Source organism: Mesoplodon densirostris, chromosome 3 (assembly GCF_025265405.1).
Source record: "Mesoplodon densirostris isolate mMesDen1 chromosome 3, mMesDen1 primary haplotype, whole genome shotgun sequence".
In the NCBI taxonomy this organism is placed as follows: domain Eukaryota; kingdom Metazoa; phylum Chordata; class Mammalia; order Artiodactyla; family Ziphiidae; genus Mesoplodon; species Mesoplodon densirostris.
In genome coordinates this window covers 53307231-53333621 of record NC_082663.1, presented here as the reverse complement: position 1 = coordinate 53333621, position 26391 = coordinate 53307231, and the positions used below count along the sequence as shown (strand labels likewise).

Here is a 26391-nt window from a genome sequence, read left to right as displayed (position 1 = left end):
TGTTCACTCTCCAAAACACACAATTTTAACATACCCTTAAAACTTCAGGGAGCAGCTGCATCAATATTTGGTTGGAACTTAACATCCCTAATAAATTCCAACTTCCCAGCTAAATAGAGTTTGAGCAAAGTGATAAATATTAGTATGGTGTCATTGGCTTGGATTAATTTGAAGAGACATACACAGAGGTGATCCTTGGCAGGGATGAAAATATACATAAACAAAAGATATTAAGATTTCCTAAACAGGAAAAAGTGCAGAATATTTTCCCTAAGACAAGAACTGAAAAGCATGGTTCTTTGGGGCTAGCCAGCTGCTCTCTGGATCCTGGGAGGTAGGGTCCTGTTGTTTGGCTTTTCCTTTCATATTGCATGCCTTCCATTCTTATGGAATATGCTTTTGAGATAAACGAGGGAAAGAATAGCACTCCTCATCTGACATAATTGTAGACAAGTTCAATGACACACCAGAACACACCACACCACAACAGGATTTAATTCTCCTATTTGCCTAGATCAGAGAGCTCTTTCTTTTGAGAACAACTAGTTAGAAAGAGACCCACAAAAATGTTTTATTTTCAAGATAAAAAATATTTGTAAATGAATGATTTCAGTGGATTATTATTAAAAAATATCTGCGCCTTTAATTTTTTGTGATTCCTTGTATTTTTCTGGCTATCAAGCTTGCAAAATTGGATGTATGAAATATATTGACAAAATCTTTAAAGGTATACATTTTTAATTACTTAAATGTAAGCTAAAAATATGTCTACTAAAAGTAGGAGCCCTGGTACTAAAATAAAATCTCATACTAACATGAATGGTTTCTTAGCATTACTTTATTGTATGAATGTGTGTGTTTATGTTTGAGCTAGGAGTGAGGAATGCAGTGATGAAATTAGGGGATGGAAGGAAGCATTTTAAAAAATAAAGAAACCGAATTAAAGTACATAGTTTAATGTTATGACAGCAGTTATTATTCCAGACATATTTTCTGAAACAATCTCATACATGAAGAGTATGTATTATTAGTATCATTAAACATGTTCCTAGACCTATTGTGATACTAACACAAACTCCAAAAAAATTAATTTAAATGAAGTTGATAATTTTATTAAAATAACATCTTGGCCATACATGAGAGAGGGTGTTTGATTTCCTAACTTACTCATTTCCCATGGGTAGAGCAATCCCGATTCTGTTTATCCAAGGTGGCTTTGTGTTTTATCTCTCAAGTGGTCACTATTTTGAAACCTAAGTGACTAAGTGACATGACAGGCTAAAGATGAATTTAGAGAAGCCATTTGATTTCAAAGAGTAAAATTCTATCTTTATGTTGGTCAAACTTTCTTTTCTTGTTTCAGTGATGCCAAATGTGGGTGTCACAGTTCAATTTCCCTTTTGCCATAACGATTCCTTGGTGAGAGTAGAATCATGTCCTATATAGCACAGGCATTAAGTTCATAATGGAAGTTGAAACTTTGGGTGAAGATAAACTTTCCAACTACTTTGGTATTTTGAGGGTCATTCTGCATTCTAGAATTTTGCTCTTCGTGTCTAAAAAAAGGTCCCATCTTGGATTATTGCCTTGTCTTTGTACAGTTTTAACATATCCTGTCATTACATCTTTTAACTATTGATATTTACCCATTGATTCATCTTCATGAAATATTCATGTTGATGTTCATGTCAGTATGATGGTTTTGTGATAGAACATTACCACGTCGCATTGCGACACACCTTTGGGTTATGATGAATCCACAAGAGTAACCATTAGGACTTTTGCTAAGAAAAATTTTTAGTCTTGGAAGCAATGTAAGGGGCAAAGAACAAGAGGAAAACACTAGACAATATACTAGATTTGGCCAAAAAACAGCAAGAGCATTTTAGGGATTTCAAATTTGATTTATACCTCTTCTAAAAAAAAAGTTGACTACTTTTACAGTGCTTACGAGACTAAAAGGATAGTGGTTTTGGAAGAAAGGTTAAGGATTCTTTAAATTTGCAGATAAAAATATTTACCAGCCAAACAGGCCTTCATACTTGCCACAAAATGTTTCATGGCACTTCATTTATCTTAACTACATTAGGGCTAATAATTTTTTAGTTTGGCACCCTCCAAGGAAACCTTATTGAATATTCAGAATAAATTGCGAGGCAGTTCCTAGCTTGCTATTAGTTACATAATAATTCTATAACTATCACCTTTCAGTGGCTGTTTTGTGAATTCAATTAAGTGGGAATCTACAGAAAGTAGAATATTCTTAATTGCTTCATAATCTTTAATAAAAGAGTTATTGTTATTTCTAAATTATGCAGTTTTTACTGATGTGAAATTTGGAGTTTGTGATTAAGTTTTAATAAAGTGATGAAAAATTTTAACACCAAAAAATGTATTATTATGGTAATAAGCAATAGTCTCGCCCCATTCCTTTCCAGCTGTTACTTCTGAGAGTTAGTGCTCTGTCTATAAGTAATATGATTTTTATGACAGTTTTTTTGATTTGTCAATTTTATACATTTTCTTTTATTTGTTTCTCTTATGGTTAATAATTTCACTGATTTAAACCACTGACTTTATGCCCATCTTCCTAATATAGTTAACAATTTTAATTCTTCTTTTGGTTACCATTTAAATTTTTTTTTAAGAGTATTTTTTTTGATGTGGACCATTTTTAAAGTCTTTATTGAATTTGTTATAATATTGCTACTGCTTTATGTTTTGGATTTTTGGCTATGAGGCATGTGGGATCTTAGGTCCCTGACCAGGGATCAAACCCGCACCCCCTGCATTGGAAGGCGAAGTCTTTAACCACTGGACCAGGGAAGTCCTGGTTACCATTTTAATTTTAAACAATGAATTAACCTTTGTTTCTTATTTATAACTATAAAAGAAACATCTTTTGCTTTTGCACTTTGTAGGGGACAGTATTTGTGCTCACTTGATATTTTTAATAAAAGTTGTCGGGAACAGCTTTGTTCAGATGGAACATAGAACACCATGATTACTTTTCTTTTCCATGGCATTTATGTACTGATCTTTGTCTTTCATCTCTTAACTACCTTTACTCTTTTTTTTTTTACTACAGATAAAAAGGTATAATTTATAATGATACAAGAGTCAATCCAACAGTGTTTAATAAATAATTCATGTCTGTGTGATAGCAATAGGTGACTTGATGGATTTTATCTGGCTATATATACTTCCATCTTAATAAGTTCCTACCCAGTGGAAACCAGGTCAATTCAATTTTCTTGGTATTTTATCTGAAATAGCTCAACATGTAATAAGGTCATTATAAAAGTACTTTTTTGGTATTTATCAGTAAACTTATTCAAACAAATCTTGTTCAGTTAATAACAGAATGGAAGGCCTGCCTAGTAGAGCAAGGCAACCCAAATAATTATAATGTATTGTGATTCTGCAAGCTTTTTATTGTTTTCTACAAAAGAAACTGGTCAGTATATTGGGAAAATTTTAATCTAGCTCTTTGAGACCTTTTGAAATTATGAAAACATCTTGGTTTTTCATATCTTCTACCCTCTAGCCCCTGAGACAGATAGTGCTGGGCTAGTGCCTGAAGGTGATGGAGCAAATTTAACAAGGTCTCCATAATCATACTTTTTCAGAGGATAAATGCTGGCATTCAATTTTTTTTCAGAACACTTAATCCCCTCTTATAGACATGTAATGATCACTTATTCTAATATTCTTAATAAATTATTGCAAATTGGAATTGGAGAGAAATATGGCAAGAGACATCAATACCTTACTATATCAGAGTAGAAAGTGGTGTTAGACTAAAATAATTCAGCAAATTGGAATATTGATTAGAAACTAGGATAATGAAATATGGTAGGGTACAGATATGAAGCAATATGATTAGAGAGGAAGAATATCATAAACTCCAGAGGGTAAGTAACTGACTATATTTAAGTAAAGTTGGAAGGCCCCTCAGTAATAAAGGAATAATAAGATTATTATGGGTTAACAATGTAGTGTTGTGGTTAAAGCAAACACAATGTAAGGTCATATAAATAAAAATCAAGAATGTGGGAAACTTGAGATTATTTTCCCATTGTACTTGCCACTGGTCAGACCCTTTTGAGAGCATTGTTTCTAGTTCTGGGCTCTACCGCTAAAGAAGGACATGGAGAACTTGGAGGAAGTTCAGAGGAGGACCACAAAGATGATTAAAGGGTTGAAAAAGAAACCTAAAAGAAAAATTTTAAAGTAGCAGGGATTATTATTATTCCAGAGAAGACTTAGAGGTATTTATGGGTAAAGGATGGAGAACAGATGGTCTCAATCTTCACTGAAGGTCAAACAAGAAGAAATCAATTTAACCTGTGTCATGAAGGATTTAGTTAGATATGAGGACATTTTTACACATAGAATGTTAAAATAAGTGACTATGGGACATGTGAAATCTTTTGCAACACTGTGGATCCTAAGTGATTATATCAGACTGCTCAAAGGGCATTTGAGGCATTTATGATCGTAGTAGCTCATTAAGTAAACCTGCATATTTTTCATTCTCTTTTTCTGACTGAGGAAAATTAACAGTTAATTCTGACTTATGATCAGTCCTTATGGAAAATATGTCTAGTTGACTTGATAGAGGTAACGTAATTCAAGTTATAATCAATTCTGTTAATAAGGCAGTGTAGTATGATGTTCCATTAAATCAGAAGGATAGTCAATATGACCTCTTTCCCCACTTTCTTTAACTAGACCATGTTTTAGAATACAAATGACAACGGTTCATTGGTTTGATGGTGAATATCAATAAAAGAGAGAAATGATTATGTTGAAGTTTTAAGTTATATTTCTATTGTATATACATATTTACAAATGTTAAGATGCTGTGGTGGTGTTTTCCTTTCTAAGAGTAGCCTGTTCATATGCATTCTGGAAACACAGTCAGGCTTTCAAAATCAATGTTGTTAAATAGTTTACTGGCCACAAATAAAAATTATTTATCTTTGCAAATCAACTACTGAAGTACTGACAAACAGAACTAGACTATTGGTTGCTTGTGGATAGATTTAAAAGACCCATATACTAACAACAGAAAAATTCTTCTCCCTATTGAACAGTGATTTACATGTATATTATGTTTTTCCTTTTTTTGCTTTAAATAGCTTCTTTGGTTTTGAGGTTTTTGAGGAAAAAGACAAAATAAGCTATGTACTTTATTTTAAGGCAAAGAGCTTTTGTGGTCTACCATGTTCTGTAAAACTAAAAGGATGCTATAGTAAAAATTCAGAAAGAAAAAATTTTATATGTAGTAAGTGTGTAAAGTTATTTGTATAAACTGTCCTTATATTATAAATAATATAAAATGGACTGATCAATTTTACATTGTTTATAAAGCATTTCCATTCTATGTGATGTCAAAATTAATTTTTAGTACTAAATGAAACTGTATTTTTTTTTTTTTTTTTTTGCGTTACGCGGGCCTCTCACTGTTGTGGCCTCTCCCGTTGCGGAGCACAGGCTCTGGAAGCGCAGGCTCAGCGACCATGGCTCACGGGCCCAGCCGCTCCGCGGCACGTGGGATCTTCCCGGACCGGGGCACAAACCCGTGTCCCCTGCATCGGTAGGCGGACTCTCAACCACTGCGCCACCAGGGAAGCCCGAAGCTGTATTTTTTTATAGGCATGTAATTTGTTTTCTAACGAAAGAGCAACCTATTAATTATTTAATTTTTTTTAGAAAACAAACCTTTTTATTCAACAATCTTATCCATTTTTGTTCTAGGTGCTGTGATGGTTGAAAATACTTTAATATTAAAAGTACATGATGTGTTTGTTCCTACAGCTGTGAGGGAATATTGAGATTCTTATTTACTCCCTAAAGAAGAAAATATATAACTCAGGGCAGCATTTATTAATTAGGTGAATTTAATATACTCTAGAACCTGGCCCTTAACCTTAGAGATTTAAAAATCTGATTTTTGTTAGCATTCAAATCCACTTTTAAAGACATACAATTAACCAAACTTTTGAAACTGATCTATATGGAATAAAAATGCCCCATTCACTATTAATTTACTGTGACAAATAGGCCTGACAGTGGACTAAACTGTACAAGTTAACATAATCAGCACTTTTCTTCTTTGTTGCTAAACCACATGAAAAGCTTAATCATAATCTGAGGACCATTTAATAATTTTACAATGAGAAATATAAATATCCCAAGGATAAGAAACCCATCAAACTCTCATAAGTCATTATATTTTGTTCTCTTTCTCTCTCTCTTTTTTTGGGGGGGGCAGATTTTATTATATCCCCTAAATACTGATGAGAGTATTTGGGAGGAAAATGAATTTTATACAAGAAACTGTGGTATAAAACAACACTGTGAAACACAGAATGCTGTAATAATTAGAGAAGGAATAGGTCACTTCAGGCATAATGAAGGATGAGACATTGGAACTGAGCCTAAAGAATGTCTAGAATTTTACAATATAAATGGAGGAGGATATTGAATGATCAAAGTGTGGGATGTGAGAAAGTTGAGGGCCTTTTTAGACAATGGTGAGTATATAGTCAATTTTTTTTTTTTTTTGGCTGTGTTGGGTCTTCACTGCTGCGTGCGGGCTTTCTGTAGTTGCAGCAAGCGGGGCTACTCTTTGTTGTGGTACGCGGGCTTCTCATTGCGGTGGCTTCTCTTGTTGCAGAGCATGGGCTCTAGGCACGCAGGCTTCAGTAGTTGTGGCGCGTGGGCCCAGTAGTTGTGGCGCATGGGCCCAGTAGTTGTGGCATGTGGGCTCTAGGGTGCGCAAGTTTCAATAGTTGTGGTGTGCGGGCTCAGTAGTTGTGGCTCACGGGCTCTAGAGCACAGGCTCAATAGTTGTGGCTCACGGGCTTAGTTGCTGTGTGACATGTGGGATCTTCCCAGACCAGGGATTGAACCCGTGTCCCCTGAATTGGCAGGCAGATTCTTAACCACTGCACCACCAGTCAAATTTAGCTAGAATAAAAGACAAATATAGGGAGAAGTAAAAGATAATTCTATAGAAAGGTAAATTGAGATTTTTGAGGGTTCTTGAACTCCAAGCTACACTGTTTAGATTTTTGGAGAGAGTTGAATTTTTGAGTGGGAGAATGGCATGAGCAGAGTTATGCTTTAGGAATAATAAGCTAAAATAAGGTAGAGTTGGATAAAAGATATTTGCATTCACTCCAACAAGAGATACTTAAGGATATAAATTAGGGTGTTATAAGTAGAGTTGGAGCTCAAAAGATGAATACACCTACCCTGAGAAAAGGTTATCCAGTTCTTGTAAAAGAACAAAGGAAAAGGAGGGCACAAAAATAACTAAAATGAATAAAGTTGAGTCCAATAAATTGTACTCCAGTGGTGTAAAAGAGTGAGAAGGTTTTCTCTTTCTAATGATGCCTGATTAAACCTTTACTGATCTTAGAAAAGTTTCTAACCATCTTCAGATGAAGAGTAAGTTAGTCCTGTCCATGTTTTTCCTTATCCCAACACATGGTAAGCTCTCAGTAAATATTTGTTGTAAAAGTGGTTTAGTTTTTAAATTTATTAATATGAGAGAATCTTTTAGTAGATAAATTTTTAATGAATCAAACTTATTCCATTATCTACTTACCAAGACAATGCTATATTAAATGTACCTTTAAAAAAATTCTGCTTCCCTGAAAAACACACAAGAGCTTCATTTGGGCTTCCCTGGTGGCGCAGTGGTTAAGAACCCACCTGCCAATGCAGTGAACACGGGTTCGAGCCCTGGTCTGGGAAGATCCCATATGCCATGGAGCAACTAAGCCCGTGTGCCACAACTACTAAGCCTGCGCTCTAGACCCCGTGAGCCACAACTACAGAGCCTGCGAGCCACAACTACTGAAGCCCGTGCGCCTAGAGCCCGTGCTCCACAACAAGAGAACCCACCACAGTGAGAAGCCCGGGAACCGCAGTGAAGAGTGGCCCCCGATCGCCACAACCAGAGAAAGCCCGCGTGCAGCAACGAAGACCCAACGCAGCCAAAAATAAATAAATAAATAAATACATTTATTTTTTAAAAAAAAGAACTTCATTATTTAACTTTGTTTCAATACCTTAGAATAACTTTCTTCTCATTAACTGGTGACAAGAGTATCAGGAAATAGGATTGTGGAAGCATAAATTGATATAACTTTTCTAGAGGGCGTTAATTCTATAAACACTAAATACCTACTGTGCTCCAGGCATTGTGCTGGGTGCTGGGATACAGTAGTGAGCAAAACAGCCCAGTCCCTAATCTCAAAGAATTTGCAGTCTAGTGGGAAAGACACATACATGAAAGTACCAGTCTGATAAGAGCTATGAAGGAAGAATTTAGGGAGTTCGACAAGTATTGATTAGGGGAACCTCATCTAGTCAAGGAAGACTTCCTTGAGGAAGTGCATTGACTAGGAATCTGAAAGATTAGTAGGAGTAACCTAGCAAAGAGAGTAGGATTGGTAGAAAAGTGTTTCAGATAGAGGTAAGAGCAAGGTCAAAGTTCATGAAATGGAAGGAATTATGGTATGTTCTGGAAACCAAAAGAAGGTAAATACGACTTGAGATTGCAGAAAGGGGAGAGAGGTGGACATAAGGCTATTGAAGTGGGCAAGGGTGAGATCATTACAATATGAATGATAATCCTTAAATGTGTTTCTCTTCTAGGATTTTAATATGAAAAAATTATCAGATAAATGTGCAAAATTATAGTGATGTTCATTGTGATTAAGTTTATATCAGTGAAAACTTAGAAACCATTTAAGTTTTCAACAATAGGGCATTGTTTAAATTTTGTTACAGTAGAATTTGATAAAGTCATTAAAATGATGTGCATATTTCTTTACTGACATAGAAAGATGCTCAAAATATATTGTTAGCTAAAAGACAGGATGCAAACAACGTAATATCCCATTTTTGTGAATGTGTAAAAATAGAGAAACAATTTATTCATTATAAAGAATATATCATGATTTAGTGACAAAACAATCAAGGAGGGCTTCCCTGGTGGTGCAATGGTTGAGAGTTTGCCTGCCGATGCAGGGAATGCGGGTTCGTGCCCCGGTCCGGGAAGATCCCACATGCCGTGGAGCGGCTAGGCCCGTGAGCCATGGCCGCTGAGCCTGCGCGTCCGGAGCCTGTGCTCTGCAACAGGAGAGGCCACAACAGTGAGAGGCCCGCGTACAGAAAAAAAAAAAAAAAAAAAAAATCAAGGAGAAAGTTAATCAGTTAACCAGGAGATGGAAAAGGATTGAAATACTATTGAGGATAGGCCCAGAGGACAAAAATGATAATCCGTTGAATTGAGGCTACTGATGATCGCAAAGGAATGAAAATCCTGTGTTGGTAGGCTTTTATAACTTAGATACGAAAATTTCAGTCTTGTCAGATCAACATTTTGCAGTGGCTTGGGACAGTTTTGCAAGAGCAAAGGCATTCTTTACTATCTCTATGCTTCTCAATAGAAAAACCCTAGTAGAATGAATGGAAAATTCATATTATCATGTGAATAGCCAGGGCTATGTTTTACAATCTAATGGTAAATCTTTAATTCATTCCATGAGCAGAAACACTGGTAGCCTCTGACATAAGACAAGAATTAGTAGCTAAATATATCTAATATTTATTAAGCAAATAACCCTGACATATCTTTGAGAAGTCTTATATAAGATAGTCACATAATAATAATAAATATGTTACCTCATCAGATAATATACATATGGGTGGTCTTGGGTTTTAAGGGTTCAAAAATATCAGCAAGTAACTTTTCCAAGATAATTAATGTCATTTGGATAAAGAGATGAGTATTATAAAAAATGTAACTTGTGAAGTTCATAAACTGAATCAAATTCGCGTTTAAAGTAGTGTTGTGGACTGAATGTGGTCGCCTAAAATGCATATGTTATCATCTTAATCCCCAGTGTTATAGTATTAGGAGGTTAAGACCTTCAGGAGGTAATTAGATTTAGATGAGGTTTTGAGGGTAGACCCCCCCATGATGGAATTGGTGCCCCTATAAGAAGACAACAAGACCAGAACCCCCTCTCTCTCTGCCATGTGAGGATACAGCAAAGAGGTGGCTGTCTGCAAGTCAGCAAGAGGGCCTTCACCAGACAAAGGATCTGCCAGCACCTTCATCTTGGACTTCGTAGCTCCAGAAATATGAGAAATAAATATTTGTTGATTAAGCCACCCAGTCTATGATATTTTGTTATAGCAGCCCAAGCTGACTAATTCAGCAATTGGTACTGAGAAGTGGGGTACTCCTGTAACAAATACTTAGAAATGTGGAAGGTTTGAAACTGGATAGTGAGTAGAGACTGAAAAAGTTTTGAGATGCCTGCTAGAAGAACCTAAGATTGCTGTGAAGGGACTTTTAAAGACGATTCTGGTGAGAGCTCAGAAAGAAAAGAGGAGAGTTGTAGAAAAAGCTTCCATGTTCTTAGAGAATACACAAATAATCATGAGCAGAATGTTGATAAAAATACAGATAGAAAGACCACTTTGGCGATATCTCTGTCAGAAATGAGAGTTATTGGACAATGGAGAAAAGGTGAACCTTGTTGAACCTTGTCATAAAGTGGCAAAAAACTTGGCCAAATTATGTTTGTGTTCTAGTATTTTGTGGAAGGTAGAACTTATGAGCAATGAAACTGGATATTTAGCTGAGGAGATTTCTAAGCAAAGCATTGAAGGAGGGCCCTGGTTCCTCCTGACTGCTTATAGCAAAATGCAAGAGAGAAATGAAGAAGGAATTATTAAGCAAAAAAGGAACTGGCACTTCAAGATTTGGAAAATCCTCATCCTATCCAAACTGCAAAAAGTGAAGAAGTGTGTTCAAAAGAGAACACTAAGTGTGTGGCTGACTGACCATTTAATAGGGAGAGTAGTGTGGATATGAACTACAGACCTAATCAGCCATCTGAACAGTCAGGAATAGAGATGGGATTATACCAGGAAAAACACTGCCAGCTGGGACAAAAGGAAACAGAGAAAATAGGATGTAATGAAGGAAGGCTGTGAACATGCATTATCCTTTAAGAAAAGGGAAGGACACCAAAGATAATTCAGAGATCAGCAGGGCTACTACTCCCACCACAGGCCCAGACTGTGCAGCCTGGGAGGCAAGACTACTTCTACCCTGGTTTCAAAGGGCAGGGCCATTGCCCTGCAGAGCTGCATGGGAGGGCCCTCATAGAAGCAGAGTGGGTGAAGCCAGGTGGGCAGCCTCTGCCAAGCTGAAGGGGTGAGGCCACCTCATAAAGCCATGGGGTGATGCCACCACCCCAATGGTTCTAGAGGGGAGAACGTCATACCAAAGAGGATTATTCTCAAGCCTTAAGATCTAATGGCATTTGCCTTGCTAGGTTTCGGACTTATTTGGGACCCATCACCCCTTTCTTCCTTCTGATTTCTCCCTTTTGGGATGGAAACATTTATTCTATGCCTAACCCTCCATTTGGAAACACATAGCTTTTCTGGCTTCAAAAGTTCACACTGAAAAGGAATTTCACCTCAGGATGAGTTATACCTAGAGTCTCACCCATATCTGATTTAGATGATATTTAGGTAAAACTCTGGACTTTAGAGTTGATACTGGAATGAATTAAGACTTTTGAGGCTGTCGGGATAGAATGAATGTATTTTGTACATGAGAAGGACATGAATTTGTATGTGAATCTGGGGTGTAGGAGTAAAATGTTATGGACTGAACATTTGTCCCCTCCACCCCCCCAATTCCAATGTTGAAGTCCTAATCCCCAGTGTGATGATATTTGGGAGTGAAGCCTTTGTGAAGTAATTAGATTTAGTTGAGGTCATGAGGGTAGAGTCCTCATGATGCTATTAGTGCCCTTATAGAAAGAGGAAAAGACACCAGAGCTTTCTCTCTCTTTATGAGCAAGCACCAATCAAAGGCCATGTGCACACACAAGGAAAAGCCAGCTGTGTACAAGCTACGAAGTGGGCCCTCACCAGACAGTGAATCTGAGGCCACCTTGATGTTGGAATTCCCAGCCTCCAAAACTATGAGAAATAAATATCTGTCATTTAAGCCACCCAGTCTATGACATTCTGTTATAGCAGCCCAAACTAAGGCAGGTTGTCTTATAATCTTTTTCATTCATCATAAAGAGTGGTGTACATTCTCACACATATTGGGTTAAAATAATTTTTCTCATTATTTTATTACAATTGTCTTTAGAACTGAGGTCGTGTTTTATATCAGTACATGTAAAGAAAGCTGAAAAGTGCTGTGTCACTATCACTTGGCTTTCACCACCACATCTAAGAGAAAACATGAGACAGCACAGTACATAGGACATTCTGTTTGGAAGTTAGTCTGTGACTCAGTGTTAAACAAGTGAGACTCGAAGTTTAGATGTTAATTCATTCCATTTTCAAAAGTAAATCTTTGAAAGGAATGCTTCTTTGCAATGATCATTTCTCTTACCTAAGAATGGAATGTAGTTTTTGGGAAAGGTTTGAAGAACCCATCTAGGTATTTCATCACTGTAAGGTAGTGCTATATTTTGCAGACCTTAAAATGGAGCTTCATCATGTGTTTTGGTCAATTTCTTCTGATAGCCATGCCTAGCCAAAGTGATTAGGAGATTCAATAGCTGAAAATATCCACAGCAGAAAAGTATACCAATGTTATAGTAACAGATATTTAGCCAACTCTGGTTTTGATCTTGCTCAAAATTCAACCATACGAATTTAGGGTAAGGAAATGACAATGTTTGCATTCACCTACTCACCCAAAAGGAACCCTGATTTCCTTTATGTATCTGGCTTTACATAGAATCCCCATGATCACGTTTCTTAGCTCTTTTTCACCTGCCTTGACTGAGCCCTTTATTATTCTTTCATGAAAAGAAAACAAAGAAAAAAGTACCACAGTGATAAAGTGCTGTTTTTCAGAATCCAGAGCACCTTTTCTAATCATATTTCAGCTTTTCTCTCACTACTTAGGATGCCAGTGTACTTCTTAGCCTAGCCCGTAGTTTAGACCAAAGGCCCAAGTTTTGGTGCTCCTGCCACATCTGGGTTGGTCAAGATTTAGTACAGACAATTTGTTTAAAGGGTGCTGAGAGTGGGTAATGGGAAACTCCTTTTCCTCTGTCTCTTCTTTCTTCAATTTATGTGGCAGCAAGGTAAATCCTAAAAGCACACAGATTATATCTTTGGGTTAAAGCAAGGTTCCTTGCACTTTTTTTCTTTGCAGTTTTTCCCGAAGTGGCTCAGGTTTGGAGGAAAATAAGGCAAAACCATAGTATGGCAGAGAAGAGTTGATAGAGTATAGAGTGAATTTGATGCGAGGTAAAAATGAGAAAATCACGAGAAAGAAAGGGGTGCAGTGTGAAGTTTGTGAGGGTTATCATGGCATAATGTGGAAAAATGATGTTTAGAGGTTAGATGTGAGAAGATTGAGGGATATATATAGAAGCTGAAATAAGCTGGTTCATCCTTGGCCTAATTTGAGAAGTCCTGGTTTAAGCGTAGCATAGCTTGAATTAGATAACTCACCAAGATTCTTATCATCTGTAGAAATATGGGGCAAAGACAATATTTGTAGGAAAGGAAAGATTCAGAAATATATGCATGAAAAAGAGGGAAAAATAGTTATGAGAAAACGGATGGAATATGAAGTAACATAAAAAACACATTTAAAAAGGTAAAATGTGAAAGAATAAGTTTATAAAAGTATGGAAGTAACGGAATTAAAGCAATTTTTAATTTAAAAAAATGTCTCAAATGATTACCTTGCACTTAACGCTGAACATTTTGTTATGTACAGATAACACAATGTTGAACAAGCACACACAATCAAGGAATGGAAAAATATTTGTGTTAATCAATTCTGTGTTGAAGTGGAAATTCAATGTAGTCTTTTAGAAGTAGGTATCATGATAGATATACCTACATGTACATATTTTTCTTATTACTGTATCACCTCTTCCTTCCATCAATCAGGAATTTTTATTGTTTCAAATTGACCTAAGTGAATATGATCAGGCATACTCTGAGGGTTTGGTGAGTGAGTGTTGTTATCTATTGTAATGAAGGGGAGTTTTCGATCAAATTTCATTAAACATACAAATATTTATTAAATAAACAAGGAGGCACAAAATAGTTCATACTCCTTACTTTATAAGTTGGATGACATTTCAGTTGTAATTTCGGTGCTCTGACAATACTTTGCGTGAAAAAATGCACTCAGTGTGTGCATGAACATATTTTAGGGACAGAATTCTGTTACCCTTATAGTTGTCGGCTGGCACCGTGATCCTCCAAACCAATGAGCGGACACACAAGTCTCAGAAGCTTTACCTAAGTGTATAGCCTACAATATTTGCTGAATTCTTGTAAGTGCTCATAAAGGGCAGTAGAGTGCTTCTGAAATCTTTTGGCAAATCTACAGATCTGGAACACCATTAATTTTTTCTTCAATGAAAAACACATTTTCAACATTTATTAAACATTAATTAGACTAGCTATAAACTATCTCTTGTGTTGATCATCAGAGGCCAGCATAGGTGAAACGCTTTCTGATTAAACATTAGCTATATAGAAATTTATATAATAGAGTAGAAATCATTATATTCTCCCTACTCTCCCACCTCCTTCTCAGCTACCCACCGTTAAGCTCCCAGACGTTTATCTGTGTACAAACTTAATCTGTATACACATTCATATAAACACACTTAAAAAAAAAACTTTCCTACTATGCAAACTTATTTTCTAAGTTTCTTTTGCCTGTACGAAAAAACAAATCTGGTCTGGCATTCAAGGTAGTTAATAGCCCTCCTTCCCACACCAACTCTCCAAGTTTGTATTCTGCTATTTTACCCTATATGTTCAATGTTTCAGCCTCTCTGAACTTTTCATAGTTCCCCATATATGCCATACCCTTTCTTTTTTTATTTTATCTGGCTACATCCTTAAATCTGTTTCAGATGTTATGTTATATATGAGTCTGTTTCCTAGTTTTCTATTGTAGAATCATTCCTTCATCTGTATTTCCATAGTATTCTGTATATAACTTGACTGTGACAATAATTATAATAGCTAATAAGTATTGGCTCTGTTGTGTTAAGTTTAACTTTTTTTACATTTATTTTATTTAATCATCTTTTCACATTATTTTGTAACTTATCTGCTTATGTGTCTTTTCCCAAATAGACTACAACTTACTGATTCATCTTTAGGTTCTAGTATATGGCGCTATACCTGGGCATGTGATAAGTGCTCAGTACATCTGTATAAGAAAGAATGAATGTAAAAATGTTGCTCTTTAGTACTTGGTATTAAAGGTGAAGCATAGATCATAACTGCTCTCTGTGAATATAGAATAGAGAAGGATAGAGTGTAAACTGAATGAAGAAGCCACTAGGAAATCCCATCTTTTCCCTATAGAATGGCTTATGGAGAATTCTATAGGTATATTAGAGGATTGGAGAAAGCTGAAGAAAATGCAAATAGAATTATCCTAGTCTAAGATGCTTTAGCTTGTATTATTTGTTGGTGGCTTTAGCCTTTGTGTAGGTATTTTTGCAGTCGTGACAGAATGAAATAATATTCATCATGAGTATAATATAAAGGGTGTAGGCAAAATGAGAACAGGGAAAGGAGATGAGAAAGGACTGCTTTGAGGTGGAAATATAAGTTGTATTTATCTGTGCTTTTCAAATTTTTTGCTTAATTTGCCTCCTAAAATAATTTTTTTAAATGATGTACCACTTTGTATATATTAAAGCTGATATCTAAAATACTTTTTATCAACGGTACTGATGAAACTAGTGGCAGGGCAGGAATAAAGATGCAGGCATAGAGAACGGACTTGAGGTCACGGGGCGGGGGGTGGGGAGGGGAAGCTGGGACAAAGTGAGAGAGTAGCATTGACATACATACACTACCAAATGTAAAATGTGTGGCTAGTGAGAAGCTGCTGCATAGCACAGAGAGATCAGCTTGACGCTTTGTGATGACCTAGAGGGGTGGGATAGGGAGGATGGGAGGGAGGCTCAAGAGGGAGGGGATATGGGGATATATGTATACATATAGCTGATTCACTTTGTTGTACAGCTGGAACTAACACAACATTGTAAAACAATTATACTCCAATAAAGATATTAATGAATAAATAAAGCAGTGAGTTGAAAAGAAAAAAATAAGTAAAATAGTTTTTATCAAAAGTTTAAGTAGCTACAGAGACTATAGCTAAAAACATATTATATATTGTGTATATGCTTTAAATAAATTTTTTTCAAAACGTTGGAGCTGCCTATTTCATTCAATCATGAAAACTGTCTGCATAAAATCTGACTGGCTAAGTCATTCCTTGTTGCTAAACTACTTAGCTAAGTCAGACTTACTATCAGTCAATAACAAGCCTGACTTCACTTTTTAGGTCAAATCAACCTGTTAATACACTCCATGACAACCGTCTCACTTCTGAATTCTAAATGTGAGATAGGTATATAGATTGCTTTATAAACAATCAGACTGACAGACCCCAGGTCTTCCCAGGATGAAACAAGTGTCATTCCCTTCAATTTTTCTTGCTTTGCTCATAAAGGATTATCCTCCAGGATCAATGCATTTTTTTTATTGTAGTATAGTTGCTTTACAATGTTGTGTTAGTTTCTATTGTACAGCAAAGTGAATCAGCTATACGTATACATGTATCCCCTCTTTTTTGGATTTCCTTCCCATTTAGGTCACCACAGAGCACTGAGTAGAGTTCCCTGTGCTATACAGTAGGTTCTCATTAGTTATCTATTTTATACATAGTTTCAATAGTATATATATGTCAATCCCAGTCTCCCAATTCATCACACACCCCTCTTTCCCCCTTGGTATCCATACGTTTGTTCTCTACGTCTGTGTCTCTATTTCTGCTTTGAAAATAAGACGGTCTCTACCAATTTTTTCAGATTCCACATATATGCGTTAATATACAATGTTTGTTTTTCTCTTTCTGACTTACTTTATTCTGTATGACAGTCTCTAGGTCCATCCACGTCTCTACAAATGACCCAATTTGTTCCTTTTTATGGCTGAGTAATATTCCATTGTATATATGTGCCACATCTTCTTTATCCATTCATCTGTCAATGGACACTTAGGTTGCTTCCATGTCCTGGCTATCGTAAATAGTGCTGAAGTGAACATTGGGGTGCATGTGTCTTTTTGAATTATAGTTTTCTCTGAGTATATGCCCAGTAGTGGGATTGCTGGGTCATATGGTAGTTCTATTTTTAGTTTTTTGAGGAACCTCCATACTGTTCTCCATAGTGGCTGTATCAATTTACATTCCCACCAACAGTGCAAGAGGCTTCCCTTTTCTCCACACCCTCTCCAGCATTTATCGTTTGTGGGTTTTTTGATGATGGCCATTCTCACTGGTGTGAGGTGATATCTATTGTAGTTTTGATTTACATTTCTCTAATAATTAGTGATGTTGAGCATCTTTTTTATGTGCCTCTTGGCCATCTGTATGTCTTCCTTGGAGAAATGTATATATACACACACACACACACACACACACACACACACACACACACACACACACACACACACATATATATATATATATATATATATATATATATATATTTTGCGGTATGCGGGCCTCTCACTGTTGTGGCCTCTCCCATTGCGGAGCACAGGCTCCGGACGCGCAGGCTCAGCGGCCATGGCTCACGGGCCCAGCTGCTCCACGGCATGTGGGATTTTCCCAGACCGGGGCACGAACCTGTGTCCCCTGCATCGGCAGGCGGACTCTCAACCACTGCGCCACCAGGGAAGCCCGAGAAATGTATATTTAGGTCTTCTGCCCATTTTTTGACTGGGTCGTTTGTTTTTTTTTTGATATTGAGCTGCATGAGCTGTTTGTATATTTTGGAGATTGAGCCTTTGTCCGGTGCTTCATTTGTTCCTCTTCCTTAGTTGCTCTGCCCCTGGGGCTCAGCTGTGGTTTTAGCCCCACCTCTGTATGTGGGCCACACACAGAAGTCTGCTCTGAAGGCTGCCCTGAAGCATTCGGGTCTGCCCCGGTGAGGACAGGGCTCAGCGGTGGCACGACTTCCTGGGTCACGGGGGCCCCAGTGGCGACAGGTGCACGGGAAAGCCGGTGGCCACAAGCACAAGAGATCTGCCCCTAGTGGGAGCGTTTCCTAGTGCCTGGCGGCTGGCGCGAGAAGGTCAGCTCTGGTGGGGGCTTTTTGTAGCGCCTGGTGGCAGGCATGAGAAGGCCAGCCCTGTTGGGGGCTTTTTGTAGCGCCTGGTGGCAGGCATGAGAAGGCCAGCCCTGTTGGGGGCTTTTCCTAGTGCCTGGCGGGACAGGTGGCTGGCGCGTGGGGAGCGAGAGGCTGTAATGGCGGCTCCACCCCCTGCACATCACTCAACAGTGGCGCCTTGCTTCTATGGCAGTCTGGGTTTCCTCCACAAGCATTCCTGGTTGCGGATTTCCTCCGTCTCGTCCCCTCAGGCTGTCTCCTCGCAGCCAGCAGCAGTCTTGCCCCCAGGTTTGCTCTTCAGTCCATACGTTCCAGCTCTCAGCGCCTCCCCCCGCCCCCCGTGTGCACCAGCAGACACGTCCCAGTCTGGGGCGCACAGGGCTGTGGCACGGACCATCTGTGTAGTTCTAACTCTGTCCTGTCTGCCACAGACAAGCCGTTTCCTCCTCCTCCAACAGCCTCAGATGCTCCCCTTCTGTCCCAACTGATTTCCCCGTCAGTGAGGGGATTTCCCCTGATGCGGGACCCTCTCCTCTGCTTTAGCTCCCCCCAGGGGTACAGATCCCGATCCCGTTCCGCTGCCTCTCCTCTCCTTTTTCCCTTCTTTCTTTCATCCTACCCAGTTGTGCGGGGATCTTTCTTGTCCTTTCCAGTGTCCAAGGTCTTCTGCTAGTGTCCAGCCGGTGTTCTGTGAGAATTGTAACATCTGTAGGTGTATTCTTTTTTTTTTTTTTTTGCGGTACGCAGGCCTCTCACTGTTGTGGCCTCTGCCGTTGCGGAGCACAGGCTCTGGACGCGCAGGCTCAGCGGCCATGGCTCACGGGCCCAGCCGGCCCGTGGGATCTTCCCGGACCGGGGCACGAACCCGTGTGCCCTGCATCGGCAGGCGGACTCTCAACCACTGCGCCACCAGGGAAGCCCTGTAGATGTATTCTTAATGCATTTGTGGAGAGAGATGAACTCCACGTCCTCCTACTCATCCACCATCTTGGTTTTCTCCCAGTGCACTCTTGAATTATCCCTTTGCATTATGCTCTGGAGACTTTTACCCACAGGGGTGGGTGGGGAACAAGGCACCATAGCAAGGTTTGGGATGGGTGAGAAGTATGCTTTCTTTTTTGTAAAGTAGAAGCAGGATGATAGTGAAAGTCGAAAGAGGGACAGAATACTGGTGACTTGCAGGTGCATCCTCAGGCAAATCAATTTTAGGAAATGATACATATGGAAATTGAGGATTTGGAAGTAGGCTCCGTTTAAACATTTGTATCTGCATTACCCATGAGGAGGCTTTTTTTTACATTTTGTTGAAGACTCTTGGTATGGGTTCTGTCTATGTAATGTCATAGGCATCACACATATAATCACAAGATAAATTGGATGTGACACCCAGAATATACTTTCTGTTGCTTTGGTAAGTACACCAAGTATCCTCTCTCTATCTTATATTCAAGAGTGTACCAGATACTGCAATCCTGTGGTTTCCAATTACAAGAGAAGAGAGGGAATGAATATGTGAATGGTTAGAAGAGAATGGTATACAAGAGGAGAAGAAATCCCTTTTCTCAAATGTAAAGTGAACAAGATGAAGATTTTGAAATTCAAAAATAGGCAAAGGGAATCTCTAGGGATTTTAATGAGAATAACCAGTGGTATGCTGGTATATTTGTTTCTTGAAAATAAGTTTCGATTTGAAGAACAAGAATGGGATTAATTATTAACGCCTTCCTCTAGTACTATGGACTAACCATTATTTATATACAATTTTTTAAAAAAAGCTTTTACAACCTGGATTTTCATTTAGTTGGTGAAATTTTATTTTCTTCCTGAAAATCTTTTCATTTGTAGCATAAATTGTAGGCAAATAAAAATGTTCAGTCTTTTTAACTTTATTTTTTATTCTCACTTTAGAACTGAATACTTTTGATTTTAGAGATTCGTTTTCAAAGATATTATAAAAATACTAAAAATAAATGTCCACATTAATACTGATTTAGCATTCTAAATGTAATATATTTTAAAATATGCAACATTATGGATTCCATCTTTTGTATTGAGTTATAATATAGTACAGCATTAGAATAAGTATCTGACCATCATTAGGAAAGCTTTCTATTGAGCTATTTATTTAGCTGGCTGTAAAATATTTGTGTTTTAACCACACTAAATTGCTGGTATACAACTAGGAAAACTATGTGATATCAATTTTATTCCCATTGCTGTATTGCCCTTGTTTATTTTTATTTTTTAAAATTAATTATATTTTATTTTGGGCTGCGTTGGGTCTTCGTTGCTGCGCACAGGCTTTCTCTAGTAGCGGTGAGCGGGGGCTACTCTTCGTTGCGGTGCGCCGGCTTCTCATTGCAGTGGCCTCTCTTGTTGTGGAGCACGGGCTCTAGGCGTGCGGGCTTCAGTGGTTGTGGCTCACGGGCTCTAGAGCGCAGGAGCAGTAGTTGTGGCGCACTGGCTTTGTTGCTCCGTGGCATGTGGGATCTTCCTGGACCAGGGCTTGAACCTGGGTCCCCTGCATTGTCAGGTGGATTCTTAACCACTGTGCCACCAGGGAAGTCCCCTAGTTTATTTTTAAACAAGAACCTGTGTTAAAGGAAGCCCAAATATTGCTTATAGCTCAGAAGTATAAAATATAGTCTGTGGCTATAATAAAAAAAATATTCCAGCAGGTCCAAAAGATACTGGGAATAAAAAGCCACCCATTTGCTTTTTGTAGAAGCAGTAGCAATCTGCAGACAAGCTATTCTAGCTTCAAAACAGTATGGTAGATGGTTTTATGGAACTTGCAATTACAAAAATCCACTTTAACCTTTCTTTCTTACTGGCAGGTGTCCCATTGGCTTGCAGCCAGAGGCTGTGAGTGTAGTGCAGCTGGCTTGTCCCCCAGAGTGCTGAAAATGCCGACACTCCAGCTGGCTGCTCATAATTGCGCTGATTGTGGTCTGACAACCAGAGCTCCATGAAAGAAATGTGATGAATATACAAAAATATTTTACAAATTTGATCAGATTACAAATTTCATTTCTCTTTTTTCTCCTCTATAGATATGATATCTGCACTTATAAAAATAAGCCCTGTGGAACACTGGGTAAGTTTTTTATAAAGGGAGGATAGTTCAGATTGTCTTTCTGGTCCAATGGCTTTACTTTTTATTATTATTAATTTGGTAATTTTCTTTTCTGCCACATCTGAAATTATTCCTGTAAACTGGTAAACCTGCCCTTTGTGTTTATGTCACTTACTAGGAAACAAGTAGAATGATGATTGAAAACAGCTTAGGAGGTGATTCAAAATCATCAAACAGTAATAATAAATCAAAAGTAACCACTCATTTTCATATAATCCATCTCTGTAATATATTTTCCGAAAATACTAAGGAGTTTGAGAGCAAATTAAAGCAACCAGCAACTTCAAATCTGAGTCCAGGAAGGAAAGGGGAAAAAAACTTAGGGGATACTTCATGGAGAGGCATTAAGAACAGTACTTCTTTTGGTCCAATTTTGTGGAAAGATTATATCCTCATAAATAAAGATATTATTGGAAAATTTTATTACCTGAACAGAATAAAACCAATTTTGTAAAATATTACAGCCAGAGGTGGAGAGAGAGGGCAGAATTATCTTTCTTGTGCTTCCCATATATCACTTGTTTTTTTTAAAGCAATTCTATAGTATTCTAGAAATTAAAAAATCATTTTGTTGCAGAGCATAACTTTGTAGTGGTTAAAAGTTAACTGCAAATACAAATGGGGGAAAATGGTAGCTTTCAAGTAGACTAAATTGTTAAGCAACTAGAATTATTTTAAGTAAAAGCAGGAGGCTTTTATATGGTGGGTTTTTTTTAGAGTCATAGAGACTTTTTACAGACTCAGAAGTGAAGCAACTGAAGGTGAATTCTCTAGATTCTCTGACAAGTCTCACTTTTCTTATCTGTAAAGGAATAGTTATACATTCTGTTCCTTCGCTCCTCATGAGAATTTGGGGATGATCAGATTTAAAGTAGAGGTCCTGGAGAGGTCAGTGAAACATCCCTTCAAAAATTAAAATTTCTCTTGATGATTTTACCTGCCTTCCCAGGCTCTCCTTCCTCGTTTCCCTCAGGATTTACAGCAAAAGGAGAAATCCCAATTTGCCGACGACAAGTATTATGGTGGAGAAGTTTGCTGGTTAAAATCATAACACAGAGAAAGAACTCTTTGCTGAGAGAGCTCACATCAAAAAGATTTTCTTCACAGTGTTTTAGGTTAACAAGACCAACAATAATCCAGAGGAAGGGAACATGAGCTGAAAACCAACAACTGACTTTGACAGTTTCAGTGCATTACCTTTTATAGTTTATTTAGCTCTTTGTTCCTCAATTTCCTTATCTATGATGTAGGAGTAATATCTGCCCTTATGCTGCAAGGATATTTTTTAAGTCATTTAAGGAAATATAAAGGCGTTTACTATAGAAATGAACTGGTGTTATTTAATGTAGAAATTATACTGTTTAACTTATTCCCTGTATTGTACATACTCCATAAGCATTTACTAAGTGCTTAATCAATTTTAGGTATAATATTCACCAAGTTTCAAAGAAGGTGCAAGCTCTAGCTTGTATTCTCTAGTGTGTTTATTTTGAGGAAATATATATGTATAGCTATATGCATATGTATGTATCTATACATATTCTGTTCTGCTTTTTGAAGGTAGTTTATTTACACTGAGATATGGTCTTCATTGGGACATGAATAATAACACTACCTAATACTTTGGGATAGTTTATTAATTTCCAGAATCAATATTTTAGTACTTGGGTACATGGCAGTGTATTTTCAATCCTAATATAAATTATTTTTCAAATTATAAACCATTATAACTTATTTTTATACTATTTCTTATACTGAAAACTGAATGAATTTTGTTGTTTATACATGTGTTGATTTTAATATGTGGAAAATTTACTATCAGCACAGTTGATCAGGTTTTTTTCTTTTTGAGTGGTCTTTCTGGTAACTTTCATATTGTTTTTTATGCTGATTCTTGGATATTTTCTTGCTTAATACTGCTGGTGACCAATTGTAACCTGGCTAAGTAGATTTCAGGGTGCAAACTGTGGCCATCAAACTGAGGAAATCTAAATGACCCGAATAGTAATCAAACCCCTATTAACACAATCACACATAAGAACTTTGACAGCTTCAGTTTTACAGGAATAGAAAAAATGGTGGGAAGTTGTGAAAAATACATTAGCATCTAAGTTATTCTTTTATTTCAGTTAAGATTTACCTTATACTTTCAACAAATGGTTATTTCTCAGATATGTTTTTTCTTAGGTTGTTCTTTTAGTAGAGCTAACAATTTTATATCAGATGCATAAGTAAATCTGTGCTTACAAATACATCTTGGGGAGTCATTTGGAATTCTCAATTAAAAATAGGGCCATATGGCACATACCAAAAAAGAAAAACAACAACAAAAGGATAATGGCATAATAGATTTCAGGAAATATAAGTAATGTTAATTTAACAATAAATATTAGTAATTTTTTAAACCAAATTTCATAAAGCTCAAAACAGAAACAATATTCAAATAGAGTGGCTTTGTTTTTCCCATATCATGGACCATGTTGAACCCAGTAGCTTAAAGGCAGATAATGTACTGCAAACTTTTTTGTATTTTCCCTCTCTCTGTCTCTTTTTCTCTCAGTGGAATTTGGAAGTAATATTCATTAAATATTTTTGATTAGCCAAAAAAAAATTGTCATCCTGCCTCAACTAGTCCCTCTTTACTTCCTTTTCTTCAAGTCCCAAGACCTCTAAGTGAATGGAAGGACAGAACAAAGGTATCACTATTATTAACTCTGTGAGGCAAAAATCACCTCTTCCCCAACTCCTGCCCCCCCTGCAACATAAATCAGTAGGAAAAGTAAACATTCTATCAGCAAATCCAACACTAACCTCAGCTCTTTTCCAGTGTGGTTATTAATGTTGATATTTCATATTAGAGCATACAAAAATACACAATTTCTAGAGCTTTCCTGTCAGTAAGAATATGAATTGAATAGCTTTTACTGTTCCAAGTTAGTGCAACTGGACTTTGTACCTAGCGTAGAACATTGTTTATTGCATTCAATAAATATTAATTGTATTGGATTGAAATCACTTTTGGTGGGAAAGTAATTATTAATACCTGGGTGTTGATAGTAGACTATCATATAAAATATTTTTCCTACTTTTCCTTCAATTTCTTCTAAATAACTTTAGTACATATGTGTGTTAAGTATGAGTTGGCATCTATTTCCTTATAACACATGACATTATATCTTTCACACAAAAATTCTTTTTTCTCGGCACTATTTTAAAGTTTTAAACTAATCACAGAGCATGATATTCATTTGGAAATAAATATTAAAACTTTTACATACTAAAATTCCCAAGGGAAGAATACCTTGAGTAATATAACATTTCACTAGAATCAGTGAATTAACACCATAGTTTTTTCTTTATTACTAAAACTAATACATTTAAGGGGGATGAGAGAGGGGAGAACCACGCTGAATGTGTGGATGACTTTCCGCCCATTAAAATACCTATAGAAATTGTCGCATCACTTGCAGGGCTAATTTCAGAAGATTAAAAAAATGCAAAAACCTCCCATCTTTTAACAATTCTTTTTCTGTTTTGAATCATTCATTTTTGTTTTTATAAAAATGTCATTTTTAAAAACCATTTGGGATTCCCTTTTTTTGGTAACTAAAAAGTTGCTTGTATATTTTTATGAACCCACTAAACTTAAACAGATCTTTTTAGAAAAATAATGTGGATATATTTTGCTTTCTACAGCCCGAAGAATGTTAAAATAGAAATGCTTTCTTGAATTCCCTCTTCTGGCTCAAGTTACTAGGTGGTCCCAAGTTACCAGAAGTAAAATTTATAAATCTAACCCCTAGTCTAGACATTTTCCAGCACTGACTGCAGTTCAAAAAATATTAATGTCTAGCCGGCAAAGTGAAACTCCCCCCAGTGATTTTGCAAATGACTAGAAAGTTAACCTTTTGCCAACTGCTCCTTCTGTGCATGGAGGTTATTAAAAAGAATCCAGGCATTTATAAGTATGGGCTTTTTAAGACTGAAACACCTTGGCTTGACCCTTTGTGTCTCCTTCTGTTTATTCAGGCTTGGCCTCTGTGGCTGGAATGTGTGAGCCTGAAAGGAGCTGCAGCATTAATGAAGACATTGGCCTGGGTTCAGCTTTTACCATTGCACATGAGATTGGTCACAAGTGAGTGAGTTTAAGAAAATCAAAATAAATTTTAGAACTCCACTCTTTTGAGCAACTCATAACTACTGTGTGGAACGCCCATGCTCAACCATATTTTACTGCCTTTTTGTCTGATTTCAATAGAGAATGTTATCATTTAAGGTATTGGGATAAATCATCTTAAGAACTGGAGACTTGTTAAATAATCTTTCTGATTCAATGACTAGTGTCCTCAGAGTGGTGAATGCACCACACTTAAGTTTTGTTATGTACATTTGAAACAATTTAGCTTTACTGTGGTCCACTCAACACCGAGTTTCTCACAGTCAAATTGTTTAAATGATCTTTCTTTTTCTCAAGTGACAATACATATATATTTAAAAATCATCATTGACACCATTACCATAAAGTGTACTTTGAGTTTTCACTCTTCATACAGCTGTGAGCATGCCTTTTCTAGGTTTGTGTTATCACTGCTATGCAACTTGTATTTTCAGGTGCACTTGTGTGTCAGTGGAAAAAAAAAAAACCCTGATATTTACAAGAGTAGTGAGATATCATCCTCACTACTTTTCAGGAGGATCTGGAGTTTTAAATATTTGTTTTAAATAAATCTGTGCCAAAAACTATCCTATGACTTCCCCCTCCCCCAACCCACCACCCAATAGCGATAAAACGCTTACTTTATTTCAAATAACAGGCAATAGTAAATGTAAAAGCTTGCTTATGTGGAGGGAGAGAAGTTTGAAAACTTTAAAAGGATAGTCAAACATTTTAAACTAAAACAAGCAGCCTATTTGTAAGAACTTCTGATGTTTATATGATTTAAATTTTACAGTCTGCTTCTTCTGGTAGAAAAATGGATGGGGGAAAAAAGAACAAATAAAATG

General features: G+C 37.1%; 1 protein-coding gene across 10 annotated transcripts in view; it reads left to right on the top strand.

The window, feature by feature from the left end:
- ADAMTS6 (ADAM metallopeptidase with thrombospondin type 1 motif 6) overlaps nucleotides 1–26391 on the top strand; it is a 292238-nt gene that overhangs the window by 107458 nt on the left and 158389 nt on the right. For all 10 annotated transcript variants that reach the window (XR_009531448.1, XM_060092943.1, XM_060092946.1 and 7 more), the window contains exons 8-9: nucleotides 21305–21348; nucleotides 25417–25522. Coding sequence is in view for 9 of the 10 variants with exons in the window: in XM_060092943.1 (XP_059948926.1) it covers nucleotides 21305–21348; nucleotides 25417–25522 (150 nt within the window). In the remaining variant the exon portion in view is untranslated. The remainder of the gene's footprint in view (nucleotides 1–21304; nucleotides 21349–25416; nucleotides 25523–26391) is intronic.